The sequence below is a fragment of the Meleagris gallopavo genome, chromosome 16, assembly GCF_000146605.3.
Source record: "Meleagris gallopavo isolate NT-WF06-2002-E0010 breed Aviagen turkey brand Nicholas breeding stock chromosome 16, Turkey_5.1, whole genome shotgun sequence".
NCBI classification, from domain to species: domain Eukaryota; kingdom Metazoa; phylum Chordata; class Aves; order Galliformes; family Phasianidae; genus Meleagris; species Meleagris gallopavo.
This window is the reverse complement of record NC_015026.2, coordinates 840818-856137: the sequence shown is the minus strand read 5'-3', so window position 1 is coordinate 856137 and position 15320 is coordinate 840818. Positions and strand designations below refer to the sequence as shown.

General features: G+C 44.1%; 1 protein-coding gene across 4 annotated transcripts in view; it reads left to right on the top strand.

Annotated features, from left to right (window-relative positions):
• Positions 1-217: 217 nt before the first annotated feature.
• Positions 218-15320, top strand: part of CLUAP1 (clusterin associated protein 1) — a 36967-nt gene continuing 21864 nt past the window's right edge. For 2 of the 4 annotated variants that reach the window (XM_019620683.2, XM_019620682.2), the window contains exons 1-5: positions 218-297; positions 475-586; positions 2578-2662; positions 4718-4897; positions 5929-6024. In XM_019620683.2, coding sequence (XP_019476228.1) covers positions 276-297; positions 475-586; positions 2578-2662; positions 4718-4897; positions 5929-6024 — 495 coding nt within the window. In that variant the 5' untranslated portion in view covers positions 218-275. Of the gene's footprint in view, positions 298-324; positions 587-2577; positions 2663-4717; positions 4898-5928; positions 6025-15320 lie in introns of those variants that run through there. The other 2 variants (XM_019620680.2, XM_019620681.2) reach the window with 2 other exon arrangements.

Below are 15320 nucleotides of genomic sequence, written 5' to 3'. Positions count from 1 at the left end.
GTCTTTCTTGTCCTGGTGGCTCCAGACCTGGACACAGCACTGCAGATGGGGCCTCACAAGAGCAGAGTAGGGGGGGACAACCACCTCCCTGTCCCTGCTGGCCACCCCTCTGCGGATGGAGCCCAGGATCCCCTTTGCTTTCCGAGCTGCAAGAGCACACCGCTGGCTCGTGTTCAGTTTTCAGGATGCCCAGGTCCTTCGCTTTCTGCCTAAGTTTGGCCCCTCCGCCGCGCTGTAGCGCGTTGCCATAGCGACGCACGGCGCGGCCTGGCGCGATGTCGTACCGCGATGTGCGGAGTGAGTTCCGCGGGGCGGGCGGGCGCGGGGGGACCTGGGGGCGGCTACGATTTACGGAGAAGCTCTTTCCAAATCCCCGTGTCGCTCCGCGGAGCGTTTTGTAGTGACGTGACGGCTCGGTTGCCGAGGTCCGTCCGATGTCGGTAGGCCTCAGCCCCGCCGCGCGCTCTCTTTCAGACCTGGCCGAGATGCTGCGGGCGCTGGGCTATCCCCGCCTCGTCTCCATGGAGAACTTCCACGGGCCGAACTTCGCGCTGGTGGCCGAGCTGCTGCTGTGGCTGGTGAGGAGGTGGGTACGGGCTGTGCGGTGTGCTGAGTCCGCCTTCCGTGCGCGCCGAACAGCCTCGAAAGACCGGCCGGTCCCACCTCCTGCGCTGAGCAGGGGCGCCCACGGCTCACAGCCCAGCCGGCCTCACCTGGCGGTCTGCAGGGACGGGGCACCGTCAGCTCCCCGTGCAGCCTAATCTAAATCCCCCCTCTTTTCCTTTTAAACCGTTTCCCCTCGCCCTGCCACGGCAGCCCTTGCTATAGGCTGTCCCCTTCCTCCTTACTGCTCTTTTAGGTACTGAAAGGACCCCGCACCCCAACCGTGGCAATGCACAGTGGCAGCTCCTCAGGGCACAGTTTCAATCTTATTACTGTTGCCATTGCTTCGCCTTGGCCTTGTTTAGCAGCTGTGCTGTTTCAAAAGAGGTGCTCACCCACTGCTGTCCTGCTGTACTTTTACAGCCACCAAACCCACAGACAGACTTTGTTTAAATGTTTATGGAACGTGACTTCCTAATCAAATTATCTTCTTTTCTCCATGTGAGTGGAAAAATAACCAAAGCTGCTCCTAATGTGGAATATTACAGGATATTCCACCCTCCAGCAGCTCCCTTCAAAGCTGGATGACAACAGCCCTGCCTGAAGCCAGCTGTAAGAACTCATCTCCCCTGCATCCACCTCATTTTGGGGTGCCCAATTTAAGGAGTCTTGGCACAGCTGCATTTATTGGCAGCGTGGGGCTGAAAGCCCAGGTCATCATCACCGCCATGGGAAGGGATCCTAAATCACGTTTTGTTCATACTTAATGTAATGGATGTGTTTCCTGAATGTTGACATGATGGTAATAAAATAAAATAGCGGAATACTTATAAGTGATTCAGAAGTGCTGGAATTGAGTTACCTACACAGTCTTAACCCTGTTACGCACAGAGTCTGCATTACTTGTTGCCTTCACCTCATGTTTCAAAACATAAATCAGAGTTCCCTCATGGTATGTAGCAACACCACCACATGGCAATTGGCAGAACTTAAAGCTGCTGCTCTTTAAAATAGCATTTTTCTAACGTACCCACGTGCTTAAGAAGCTCAAACTTGTGTGCTGTATCATTGCTGACAGCCCTGAGCCCAGGAGGGAGGTGATTTCATTTCAGACCAAACCTCAACTGAATGCCAGCATCCCTCTCTGTTCAGAGTTAGGCTCATGCAGTGACAGGCAGCTTTTCTGCTGGAGAAGCCTTTTGATTCCACTTTAGAGCACAGAGGATACTTTGCACGTACCTTGCTCTTAATTGCAAGCATCATTTGAAAGAGAAGACTGGGGTTTTTTGTCTGTCTGAATGTTGGAAATCTCAAAGCCTTTTATAAAATCACAGGAATTTCCCTTTTTTCTTCCCTGGATCCTAGAATTTTCTGCATTTCACTGATGTTTTTTTTTAAAGCAGACTTTCAATCTTTTCTTTGTGTTTCATTTGGGTTTGAAAGTAATATTTGTGGAAGGATGTCTGAGGGTAGGGTTCTTTGTTTCATTCTCGAGTACTTTGAGAGGCTGGAAACACGTTTGATTTTGTTACTGCCAGCAATAGCAAGCTGGCACGTGGCATTTTTATTCATCCACCTGAAAGCTGGAAATATTAGCCTGGTGTTTTTGAATTGTGAAGCCACGTGTGATGGAGTTTAGTTTGGTTGCCGTAAGCTCTTTGTGATTTAAGTAGGAGGTTATTTTCTAGGTGTTTCATGGACTTGATATTGCCATCTCCATTTTGCTCCTTTGGAAAACCCTGATTGAAAATACATATTTAGTGTCCCAAAGGACCAATTCCTGATGGAGAAACATCTCAGGCTTCACAACTTCAGCATTTTGGGCACAGCCCCAGTGTGGCACGGCTGAAGAGCTGTTTGCCAGTCTCATACGTGTTGTTTTTTTTCATTTCTTTCTGACTTTGCCTCTCAGCTGAAGCAGTTTCCTTAACCCTGCATGTGTATTTCTCATCAAATCCATGTATGCTTCCACAGGTATGAACCTCAGTCTGACATTCCCCCTGATGTTGAGACAGAACAGGACCGGGTTTTCTTCATTAAGGCTGTAGCTCAGTTCATGGTACGTCTGCTTATTTCACACTGAAATTCTTCTTCCACGTTAGCATGAATGATTTTGCTCTTAATCCCTTACAATTTCCTTGCGAGGGGTGGCTGAGCTGTACTGTATTCTTGTGATGTATGTCAAATAGCAAGCAGCATTGTCTTCTCTCCAAAGTAATCACATCCAGGTTGTAAAATTGACCAGAGTGTTCTGCTCAGGATTGAAAATAAAATAATAGAAAAAAAGCAAGAAGATGAAAAGGAAGGGAGAGGGAACTTTATTTGAGAACTTACTGATAGTAAAGCTTCAGCTATTGCAGCGCTAGAAGTGATATAACTCCATCCCTAATCCTGTGTGTAGTTTCACTTAAGTCATAGAAGTAGGTTGGGTAGGGATGTTCCTACTTGATTCAGAGGCTGTTTGGGGCTTGGTGCTCTCTTAGGTTTGTATTTGCATGGCTCCAAAATGAGGCCCTGTGGGATCCTGCTGTAGCACTGACCCTAAGCTTGCACAGAGGTCAGGTCCTTACTGAGATCTTGTGCTGTTGCATCTGGATCTACAAAACTGGGAACTACTCATCTAATGCTAAAACAGTGTTAATCCTTATCACTTCATTTTTGGAGTGGAAGAAAAAAGGTAAGAGTGAAAGATATAGTGAATCTATTGAAAATGGATTCAGAAGAGATTCCTGGTTATTTACAGACAACTTTGGATGCCAGATTCAGTTACATGCTTCAGTAGTTACAAACTCTAATGGACATTTTCGTTATGATATTGAATCATACTTCAGCATTCTGTTGTGCATGCCTTCTCACTTATTAGATTGAGGCACATTTTTCTCAGAACAAATCTTTTACCACCACTTAGAGTTGCTGTAAAATAGATGGCTACACCTCAGACGTGAGGCTGCCTACTTGAACAAGCAGTGCCATTATGGCAATTTGGGAAATGCATGTAGTTGTATGTGGGTTTTGCCTCTTTTTTCCTAAATTGTCTTTGAGTGAAATACATTTTTTTTCTTTTTGCTTGACATTGATTTTTCTCTCTTGAGGCTGAATGGAGCTGAAATTGGAATTCCTGTCTTTAACCACATCCTTCATGGTGTGGTGTGTAGGTTTTCTTTGTGTAGTGGATGTTTAACAGGTTCTGTCCATTTAATGACAAACTTCTCTTAAAATTGAATCCCCACTGTTTCCATGATTCAGTTTTTTTTAGATCCCTTCTACTGAAGGAGAGGGAAAGAGAACATGTTTGGCTTTCCACCTTGTATGTTGGTTCAGCTGAGGTCATGGCAGCCAATATTTTCAAAAACAATGAAAGGTTTTTGTACTGCAAGTCTCACAGTGGCCCTGTTCAGAGTGCACAACATCAATAACCTGTTCTTTTAGCTGTGCTGCATGCATGAGGTAGGTGCAGCCACTTGGCAGGGGATGCAAGAACTACACTTGTGTCCATTCTGTGACAGAGATGTGGTTTCTGTGATGCTCTCTTTTCTCCTTTGCTGTTTTGAAGTATAAAAAGAGGATATTGTAGTTTTTAATTATTATTTTTTTTTCTTTACAGAGATGGAAGGCAAGAGAATGAAGTCAGTAATGTTGTAAGAGGGGATAATTTGAGAAACAATAAAATACTCTGAAGCTACTGCTGGAAGAGAAGGCAGTTAAATTAGGATAATTGATCTTATTCTTGTAACTCATTAAGGATGAAATTTACCTCTCTGCAGCATCATCACAAGACCTGGGCAGCACTTACATTCCACTTAAACTTAATTTGAGTTTAAGTGGTGCACAGGGTTTTTGCTGATCTTCACATGGGGAAGAATTAATGAATAGTTTGAGTTTTTTCATTCTGGCAATTATCTGCAAATGTTCTGGCATACAGAAAGTGCACACATTTCAGAAAGATTTCTTCAGAAACGACAGTGATACGGTTAAGAAAATCTCTTTCCAAACAGGAAGATTTATCTGTTTAAAGCAGACAAGTGCCTCCAGTGAGAGCTTCTGAGTGAAGGAAGAAGAGGTAAATGGAGATTTTGTTGTTCTTTGTGACATGATGCTTTCTTTCTTTCCAAAGGCTACCAAGGCCCACATAAAGCTCAACACCAAGAAGCTTTACCAGGCAGATGGCTATGCAGTGAGAGAGCTGCTGAAGGTCACCTCTGTGCTTTACAGTGCAATGAATACGGAGGGAATGGAGCGCACAGACATCACTGAAGAAGACAGCAGCAAATTCAAGTTTGATCTTGGCTCAAAAGTAAGGAAAACTTCTACTCTTGGTGTAGGCAAGTGTATTGTGTGAACCTGTGAAAAACAAATGCATTTTCTATCTGAGACTTAAGCAGAGAACGTTCTCACAAGGAAGTTGGATGGCTTTATCTTGGCTGCACTCTATGACTTGTTTTAATCTCTGTGTGCTCAGATCCAGAAGCATAGTACAAGGAAATAGTGGCACCAATTTGGTTATAATTGTTTTGAAATGCTGTTGAAATTGCAGAGATGTTGGAGTACACAAGGATAAAGGTGATTTTCTATCTACTAACATCATTGCAACGATGCAAGCTTCCAGAAGACTGACTGAACATTGGATTTTGAGCCAGTTTGCATTGAACAAAAAGGGAATCTTCATATTATCCTAACAGACATCAAAGCCATCCAAGCCCTTAAATGCTTTCCTGAGATACTAAAGAATAATAAGAGTTCTTGTTGCTGCTTTTTGTTACTTTTAGCTCCTTTCCTATATCCTGATATAAAATTTGATTATTTTATAGCAATGCTCTCTGCTGTTTGCCTGTTAGACAGTAATACTGCTGTTCTTGAAAAGATGGCAGAAACACAATTATTCCTCTTTATGAGGAAAGCACCTCAGAGAAATCATGTGAAAAACCACTTCTGGATGATCCACGCTCAGTACTTACACAGTGTGCTGGCCCCACACCTTTTGGTGTATGCACTTTTGCATATGAAAGAGAAGATGTTTCTGTTTGCCATGAGTAGCACATGAACCAACACGTGGCTGAGTCAGCTTTGAGGAGGTTTTATCATTGACCTGAAGTGTCTGGGGTCTCACCAGGCAGCCTGTGTCTAAATGGTGCCTAACCAGGGCCGTGTTTAAGCCCAGAGGTGGACTTGTTCTAATTCCAGTGGACAACTTCAGTGCTGTGGCAGAGTTTCAGTCTCTGTGCTGGCCTCCTTTTTTAACACAAAAATAAGAAAAATCTGTTGTTGATTTTCTTTGTGACATTGTGAATTCTCTTTTACTATTCTGTGCTGTTGCTGTGTTTCCAGATTGCTGACCTGAAGGCAGCTAGACAGCTTGCTTCTGAAATCACCTCCAAAGGAGCAAGTCTGTACGACTTACTTGGCAAAGAGGTAGAGCTAAGGGTAAGTACATCGTGGAGAGTGGATAAGAACATTTGTTCACTAGATGCTGCAAAGGAGAAAGGTGCAGAAAGTGTGAGCAGCTGCTTGTAACAGCTGCATCTGAAATGAATATCCTGTTGTTTGAAGGAATGGGTCAAAGTTTGTATTTTCTTCCCACTCGTATTAGTACTTGGATTGCGGTAAAACTGAGAGAACTGTTTGGCATTTCTCCTTTAGAAGAAAACTGAAGTAATCTCTGTAGAACCGTTTGGAAATATTGACTTTGTGTTTATGTTTTAGCCGTGCTGATAGATATATTCTGAAAGATAAATTATTAATGCTCTGAGTTACCCAAGTGCAAGGCTCATTATTTCTGTTACAGTAATTGAAAGGCATGGAAGCCTGCAGGGTACAAATCTTTCAGTTTAATTGTAAAATCACCAGCTACTGCATGAAGTCACCGATGTGTCATCAAACTTTGCCAATAGGTCTCTCAATTTGTTTCTCTAATGTGCTTATCTGTAATGCTGGAGGTTATTTGTTTACTGATAATAGGCACTTAAACAAGGGAAGCTCTAGAGGTTCTGGTATCTTTTTTTGGTAATCTTCAGGTTTGTAACATCTGAGCTGTGGGAAGCACATCCTGTAAGGGCAGCAGGCTGTGTGCCTTGACAGCTAATGCTCTTGAATACTTGATTGGTGGAGTGCAGGTGTTTCAAGGGATAGATGGTGTGCAGAGATTGTATGAAGCATTGTCTTTCCTGCAAGATATGACAGCGTGGTGTACAGCCACATGAAAGACATGAATATTTTTAGAAGGGAGAGAGGAGTGATAATCTACCTGAATTCAACATACACAAGTCTTACAGAATGGTTAATCTGTTACTTCTCATCTGGTGTTCTTTTCTTAATTTCCTGGCTTTGAAATAATTTTCACATGAAGACCACCTAATGTGTTAATGTTTGCTTTAGAACATTAAGCTGTGCTGTTATTGTAGGCAGCACCTCTTAGAACTCAGCTAAAAAGTCAGGTACAGGCCAGGTCAACATGTTTAAGAAGTAATTAAGCATTGCTTTGAAATTGGGTGTTGTTTAATCACTTGAAATTGAGGCTTTTAGGAGCTCAAGTGACTGCAGTACTGGACCTTCTAAAAGGGGCTTGCACGAGTGCAGAGCACTGAGGACGTGGAATAAAAATCAAGAGCTGGATGAGTGCTTCGTTGCAGCCACTTCTCCTTGCACCCATTAAGAGATCTTCTATTGAAGGTGCAGTTTGAAAAAGGTTAATTGATTATTTACTCTACAGAGTGTCTTTCTCATGATGTAATGACTGAGGGCACGAGCTGCAGCTGATGGATTTTACACAGGTGCTCAGTTTCCATCTTGCAAAAAGGTTTGACAGACTGGATTTGTTATCTTCAGGAAATCCTGTCTTAGGAAAGACAGCCTCTGCTTCTGTCTCGTTAGCTCTGAGTTTGTATCTTAAAAACACAACATGGCACTGTGACAGGAGAGCCTGCGGAGTGCAGCACAGAAGCTGTGATGCTGTGTTCCTATGATCTGTTCCTGGCTTCAGCCTTCTGAGCGATTTATTAGAGCTGAAAATCCCATTTGTTTGGGGGTTACAAAGCCATAAGGTTGCACTAAGCAGCCTTCCCTTTAACTGCGTGGCTTTATGCTTTCTTCTAAAGATTACTGGTGATGGTGATTACTAATCTTTTGGTTCTTGTTGCTGTCAGTTTCTTTACTGTAAATGAGGACTCTGCGCTTGCAGTGTGTTTGAAAGAGAAAGGGATAAAAGTCAGTAGTAGCCATGGCCTCTTTGGAATGGAACCAGTCCTGGGATATGTCTGGGACTGTGCCTGGGAGTGCAGTGGGTATGGTTTTCCCTGGGGACTGTGTCTGTGCCCCATTCTGTTGAGAGAAGGTTGTAAAATGGGAGCAATACAGGCACTTTCACAAAGAGTGTTTTTAACTGGGATCTCTTCGCTTTATTTTTTTTATGGCAAGTGTATTGAATCTCATAATGAACATGTGAATTGATAGGAAGGGATGAAGAATTTGTGTTCTGCTAGGAATTGGAAGGCTCTTCACAAAAATATACCTGTTGCTATTATTTTTTTTACAAAATGGCAGTTTAGATGCTATAAAAATTATTGGCAGCCCATGTGCCGGAGAAAGCAATCTCCCGAAAATGAGCTGAACTTAAAGCTGTTATTCTGAGTTGTTTACAGACTGCTTGTACCAGGGAATTGCCACGACACAAGTGCTGGGCAGATTGACTGCTTTTGGCAGCCGTGCCCCTTGTTGCATGGGGAGGTGTTGGAGGCAGGCACAGCAGTGCCTTTGGGAGAGGTTGGAAAATAGAAGTGAGACTTAATAGAAGAGATTTCCCCCAGCTTTTGTTTCCATCTTTTCAGGAGCCACAAAGCAGAAACCTCACCTTCAAATGGATACTGGAGCCACTGTAGCTTCTGTGCTCGTAAAACAGATTTAATAGCTTTCTCCTCCTATCTATAGCTTAAATAATAATAAGGGGAAATGTTTTATGGTTTTCTGATAGCATCTATACTATGGCTGTGATTCATTATAGCTGTGATTCAGTTCAGGAGCACTAACCTTCCAGAGCTATGGTGCCTCAGACTTGGCTCGGAACGTGGCTCTATGCTTCTAGAAGCAGATAGGAGAGGGAAGCACAGAGCAAACTTAGAGGTGGGAGGTGAACTCAGCTCTGTGGGGCAGTGGGGCTGAGCTGGTTGTGCAGTGGGGTCACTGGCTCAGCACTCCACCATGCAGCTTGCTGCTTGGCCTCACTGCCTGGGGGGCAGCTGTGCCGTGGAAGCCTTTGAAAGCTGTTGAAACTCCAAAGGCTTTGTGTTTTACTCTACCACGTTCCTGTTTCCACAGTGAACTTCTGTAAAGAAACTTCTTTCCAGGTAAGCTGGGCATCTCATCAGTAGGGCCAGGAGCTGCCAGCTCTGCCGTTCCCGTGTGTGTGTGTGCAGCAGAAGGGCAAAGGGAGCTCAGTGTGACAGCCCAAAGCAGCCCCCTGGCAGCAGCAGCTCCATCCTGGCTACAGTGCAGCATCCTCAGGGTTCTAAAGGGGACTTCCTACCCAAAGCTGGTGGCAGGAGGGGAGGGTGTCCCTGGGAAAGTAGGGGCTTTATGGTAACCTTGGGACAGGTGATTCATTGCTTGTAACCTGATAGATTAGATTTCATCATCCTCATTTTGCCTTCCAAATATTTTAAAGTAATTGAGCTATATAGAGCTCGCTTGAGTATGAAATGAGCTCATCAAGTGAGAGGCTGGGAGCCAAACGCAGTTGTTTTCTGCCATCACCATTAAGTCTGATAATGCCTGTGGAAGCTGGTGGAGTTGCAGTTATTTCTAAATAGCCAGTGCTGAGGGCAGGAAAGAATTGCCTGTAATTTCACACTATCCTCCCTAGATTCTTTTCTCCACAGCCTGCTGGGATGGGATCCTCTGCCTGCCCTTCCCACTCTATTTCAAGTGGGCAGAAGTGCTGTGAGCTGTGACCTCACGAGGGGAATTAGAACCTTGTGTGTAGATATCAAATCAGTTGCCATTCATTGAAGGTTACTTTTACTATTTTTTTTAATGTGAAGATTATTGATTTCCATTGCTTATTTTCTTGTGACATTGCATGGCTAAGTAATGCACGCACTAAATTGCGTTGGTGGAGAGATTGTGCTGTTAGAGAGCAATAGGAGAGCAGTTTGGTTTATTTCTTCATTACATTTTATGTGCTGAACCTGTTGCATGTATTAAAATGTGTTGACGGATGTGATACAGTGCTAATGAATTTGAGAACATGGTGGGTTTTTGTTCCCTGAACCTCTTTCTTTTTTTTATTCCTCCCCTCCAATTCATCCATTTCCAAATGCTGAAACGGAGGATCTCAGTACCTAGGCCCAGTTAAGCTGAGGTCTTGTTTTTATCCTGTGATGGGGTGAAGACTGCTTCATTTTCCTGTAGGTGTAAAGGAAATGCTGGCATTTGGCACTAATGGGTTGAATACATCTGTTTTCCTTGTCTCTGCACCTCCTGGGGAAAGATCACTGGGAAAAGTAAAGTAAAACTCATTTTTATTTCCTGTAGACACATTGACTCTAATTTGTGTCACAACCTCTCCTTTCTTTAGAGGAGCTCTTTTCGCACGTAGTTGCTATAGGAGCTGTGTGGAAAATTGTTATGCATGAGGTAAATGATTGTTCCAAGCCATAGGTCACTTTAATAAATTACTTTCTGAATGAAAACAAATTTCAGCTGAAGGAGACAAGAGTTATTAAGGGAAAGTCTCTATTAGATGTATTGCAGATACATATTGATGTAAACGTGCCTGTATTTATTGGGAAGTGTGTTTGTTTTCTTGGAAATGTGGCAGTGTGCCTTTCTGAGGCCTTTAGAAATCCATCATTTCCTGACTGCGCTTCTGGTATATATGTAAATTGCTTTCAGAATTAATCTATAACGTTAAAAACAACCAACAAAGGTCAGCAAATGTTTCGTTTAGGAACACTGGAGGGATCAAGACCTACAGGTGCTCCTTTGCTTCGTTCAAACTATGATGCAGTTGATTAAGATTCTGCAGGAAAACAAGAAGTACATAAAGCTATGCTTATCTCATCAGATGGAAGTCACAGATGTCCCTTTTGGCTTCACTAAGAACCCAGGTTTTATGTTTGAGAAGAAGGAACAGTGAACAACCCTACAGAAGGCCTTTTGGGTTTAAAATGCATTTGGCCCAAACGTTGGCAAGGCAGTTTGCTGCTTCCACTCTTAGCAGTCCAAGCATGGAAATTGGAAAGCTGGAATTCAAAGAGTCTGTTTTTGAATATGCACAGTACCAATTCTGTGCCCAGAGATGTATTTATCTCTGTTTTACTCTTACTGGGACGAATTCTGCATTGCATGACTGTGTGGCCCTGATTTTTCACAGCTTTTGTATCCAGCTTTGGAAGAAGAACGAGGCACTTTTGGAGTTTTGGATTTCTAGCTTTTATTCCTCTCCTCAGGTTGGTAGTGCTGGGGTTTCTTTGGGTACGGAGTAGGAATGGATGTCTGTTATTCAGGTTTCTTCTTCCCTGTCTCTCTCTGCACCATTTTCAATGCTCAGGATGACCAAAACACACACACACTGAAATAATTTCAGTCTCTCACGGGGGGGGGGCTTACTAACTTAATCTCAGTTAGCTCTAAGCCATGTAAAACTGAAGAAAGGTGATAATAGTCTTTCTTTTGATGCACTTTGCTTGTGCTGGGGGTGGGCAGCACCTTTGGTCTGCGTACTCGTTTTCTTCTTGGCTCTTACTCCATCTGTGACCTTGAACAAACTGTTTAGTCCCTAATATCCTCTTGTGTAAATAGTTTCTGTAATTGTGTAGATTAAAGCTCTTAACAGCCAGATAAAATGTTTCCCAGGCTACAGAGGATATATTGGAATGTGTTACTGTTCTGTATGCACACGGTGTAAGTTTGTTCCAACATTGATGAAGCCATTGAGAATCTCTTTTCCAACTCCAGCTTGTGATGTGCTTGAATTAACCTCATAGGAGAGCTGCAGGCATTTAGATCCAGCTGTGGCACTGAGGTGGCATTAGTTAAATGCCAGAAAAGAGGTGCCACCAAAGCACTCCCCCCACTCGGTGCTGCGTGCTGCCTGCCTCTGTAAGGAGAGAGGTGGCTCTCACTGAGTGGCAGCTGCTCCCTTCGGTCCTCTATGAAAGTTAACTACAAAAAATTGTTTTGTTTTAGCACTGAAAGCGTTTTCCATCTGCCAAATGTTCCTTCTGGGCACCTGGTGCTGCCTGGGGGAAGTGGGTAAACTAATTGCTCTCATTTCCTGTGCTTTGGCTGCAAAGTTGCCACGCACATCTCAGAGGTAAAGTGATTTCTAGTGGAAATTGGTGACTTGAAATGTCCAGCACTCTGGAGAATGACCTAGCTTACTGCAGGTGGGTTTTTCCAACTGCTGCTTCAGACCAAACCCCAGCTTAACTCTTTTTGAGCAAAGAGGATGAATGCAAAGGGAGAAGCCAAAATGAAACCTTATACAGAGAAGTTGAGTGGAGACTGCCCTACACTTTGGATTGCTTTAACCATAGCCATGGGTATATATGATGTGGATATAGCACTTTTGGTTATTTGGTTTACATAGCAAAGGATTTTCTAATGAACTTCCCATTAGTATCTGGGAAGTATTGGTATCATTAGCAAACAGAGAGGTGGCACCTTTGCATCTTGTGAACCGGTTATTTCAGTGCAGGGAAGGTTTTATCAACTAGCTGGGATATCTGAATGCCTGTAGCTCAGCACCTGATGGTTTTGACAAACCATTCTAGCATGGCTGGGAAGAAAATTACATCCAAACCATCTTTTGTATGTCAAAGAATTTGCCAAGTCTGCGTGACTGCAAGTAGTTCAACTGGATGATTGGGCTAAAACACTGTTCTGAATGCTTGGTGAGCTTTGAGTTCCTCATTGTTCCTAACCTTCCTTCGTTGGGCATAAGATATGGCTGAGTCAAAACGTCCATTACATAAAGGGAAAATGCACTGACTTAAATTGCCTTTGTTTCTGTGTCAGAGAGCCACTCCATATTTCTGTCCCTGAGCACAGCAAGGCCAGACTTTGCTGAGAACAGCAGCCCACGTTGCAGGGCAGTGCTTAGGGAAGTCACAGCCTTGGTGTGAGTTGTGAGTTTGAACTGTCTCTGGGTGGCTGTGCTGCACACCTGCTGCCTGTTCCTGCCTCACTGCAGCTTTGCTGGGGCCCTTGCGTGTAGTCAAGGTGTGCAAGATGCTGAAGAACACGCTCTGTTGCTGCTTCTTTTTCTTTCTGAGGATATCATAAACCTTCCTGAAGTCTTCCTTTTATTGTAACTAATAAGGAGAGGAAATAGTTTGAAAGGAGACACTGAGCAGACTTTTGCCTGCCTGCCAGCCTGCTTTTTGGGGCACTCTGCTCTTCATCCCTTTATACAAACCACAAACCACGCTCCCAGCTCTCTGTGCTGCCTAAGGCCACGTCTGCCTGGAATGGGAAACAGACACAGCTTTGGCTGTGCCGCAGGAGACACGTTCATTGGCCTCTTGCTGGAAGAGGCATCACTAGCCTCCTCCTGCTTTGGGGTCCCTGCTCCGAGGGGAGGCAGGGGATGCCTCTGGGGGTCTGTCTGTGGGCTGCTGAGATGAGCATACAGGGACGCAGCTTCGTGGGAGCCTGGAAACAGCAGCAACCTCAATCAGCTTGGGCTTTAATTTCCTGAGGAAGAAAATAGGCTGCTAGGTAGTAGAAATAATCAAGGCCTTCTGAAGGAACCTCTTAATGTCCCTCCCTTACCTTCCTGTTCATACGGAGCTCCGCCTAATGATGCGTTCTGCTTGGCCACATGGGCTCACAGAGCGTGTTTATGGGCTCCCTGAATAGTGGATGGATAGTCTAAAAGTAGAGTTTTATCACCTGCACGGATAGCAGCAGTTACAAAACCTGTATTTGGAGGGAGTGTGGGATATAATGCTTCCTGAAGGCAGCAGAAAGTGGTGATGAGGAGGTATTTATGTATGCAGCAGTCTTGCAGCTTGCCAGGCAGGATTTAACTTGGGGTCAGGAAACATTTCATGCAGAGTCTTGTACATTGGAAGAAAGCTTTTATGTCTGCTCCTTATGACAAAAAAGAAGTTTAGAAACCTCTGCTAGACCTGCACAAGATATACATGTATTACACAACATTTATCATGAGTGACTTGTGTGCCAGTCGTGCTTAATTACTCGCCTTCAGTCCTTACTGCACTTCAGAAGATGTACATCCTGTTCCCCATTCATCAGGCACGCCAGGACCTGGTCTGTTTGCTTCTGAGGCACCGTGATGGAAAACCATAGCTGATTGGAAATGCTTCACTGGATAATTGCTAGGCTTGTTTTTGTAGTAGCAGCTCTTCATTTTCAACCATATATAAAGCTCCTAGAGGGGGGGGGAAATAGCTCTGAAGGCAGTCGTGGGGTGAGTTAGCAGGAATGGCAGCGTTGTCCTGGCTGTGCTTTCTGTGTTTTTGGCTTTTCTGTGCCTTTGGCTTTTCTGTGTGGTGACTTTACTTGGTAGCCAGGCAGCCTGTGAGTTTGGGATGGCTTTGGTGCTCCCAGGGAGATGTGCCAACAGGACATGGTGCAGTGGCAGTGAGTTGGCTGGTGTGGGAGCCAGGACACTGGCGTTCAGCAGGGATGTACACTTGACTAAATTATTTACACAGATGGTGTTTTGAAGGCTTCAGGGTCAGTGGTGTTTCCTGAAACAGCTGCAGTACAGTTTTGCTTTAAGGGAATTTGTCTTCACTCGTGATGCCCAGGCTGGTGCAACTTGGGCAGAGCGTGTTCAGGGTCAGCTCTGCTTCCCATAGGCAGTGCCCCATCAGGCTGGGCTCTGGGCTCTGCCTGGTCGGCAGGCAGCTGGCTGGGATCTGACAGCTTCCCAACGTACTAATGACATTCTCATTTCCAAAGAAAACCAAGTTTTTGAGTGTCAGGCAGCCGGCTCATTCGGCAGTGCTTCCAATTGGCTTCGTCCAAAGCGAGATGCAAAACTTGAAGAATTAAAATCTCAGCTGCTCCACACTGTGCCAAATAGCTGATCCTGAGTGGGTAGCAGTGCCAGCCAATGTCATCTCTTATGTGCTTTTGTGCATTTTCTTTAATAATTGTCAGCTTTGGTTCATCAAAAATAATTTTACACTTGGCTTCCATGATTTTTAATTAGTATTTATCACGTAAAACTATAGCCAGGGAGCTCTCTGAACACTTTGAACAGGAAGCACCAGTAAGTGGTAAACAGCCAGTTTGTCCACGGATACCTCTCTGCTTTTGTATATGTTTGTTTTCCTAAGTTGTAATTACCAGTCCTAAATTGTTCTGCTTCGTAGCTCCTCTGGCATCAATAATTTTTTCTGTATTTTTCACCTCTCCTGAGAACTCTATTTTTAATGGTTAATTTAAAGGAAACCTCTTGAGTATTATAGTATGCACTCTGATTAGTACACCTAATTGTGAAGAGTACATTACTTTAAATGTACAAATCCCTATTTTTCAGCTTGGTTTCGTTTGCACGCTTTTTTTTTTGAGTGGCTGGAATTGTGAGTACAGCTGGTAGCAATGCAGTGCATCCATTGTGTTTGGGCAAAATCAGAGTGTTGGGTTGCTTTAAGTGTACAGCCTGTTTGTACCCACGAGCACAAACACAAGCTTTAAAAGTGCCAGTTGTCATGTCAGTGTGTATTTCATATAGGGTAAGAAGTAGTGGT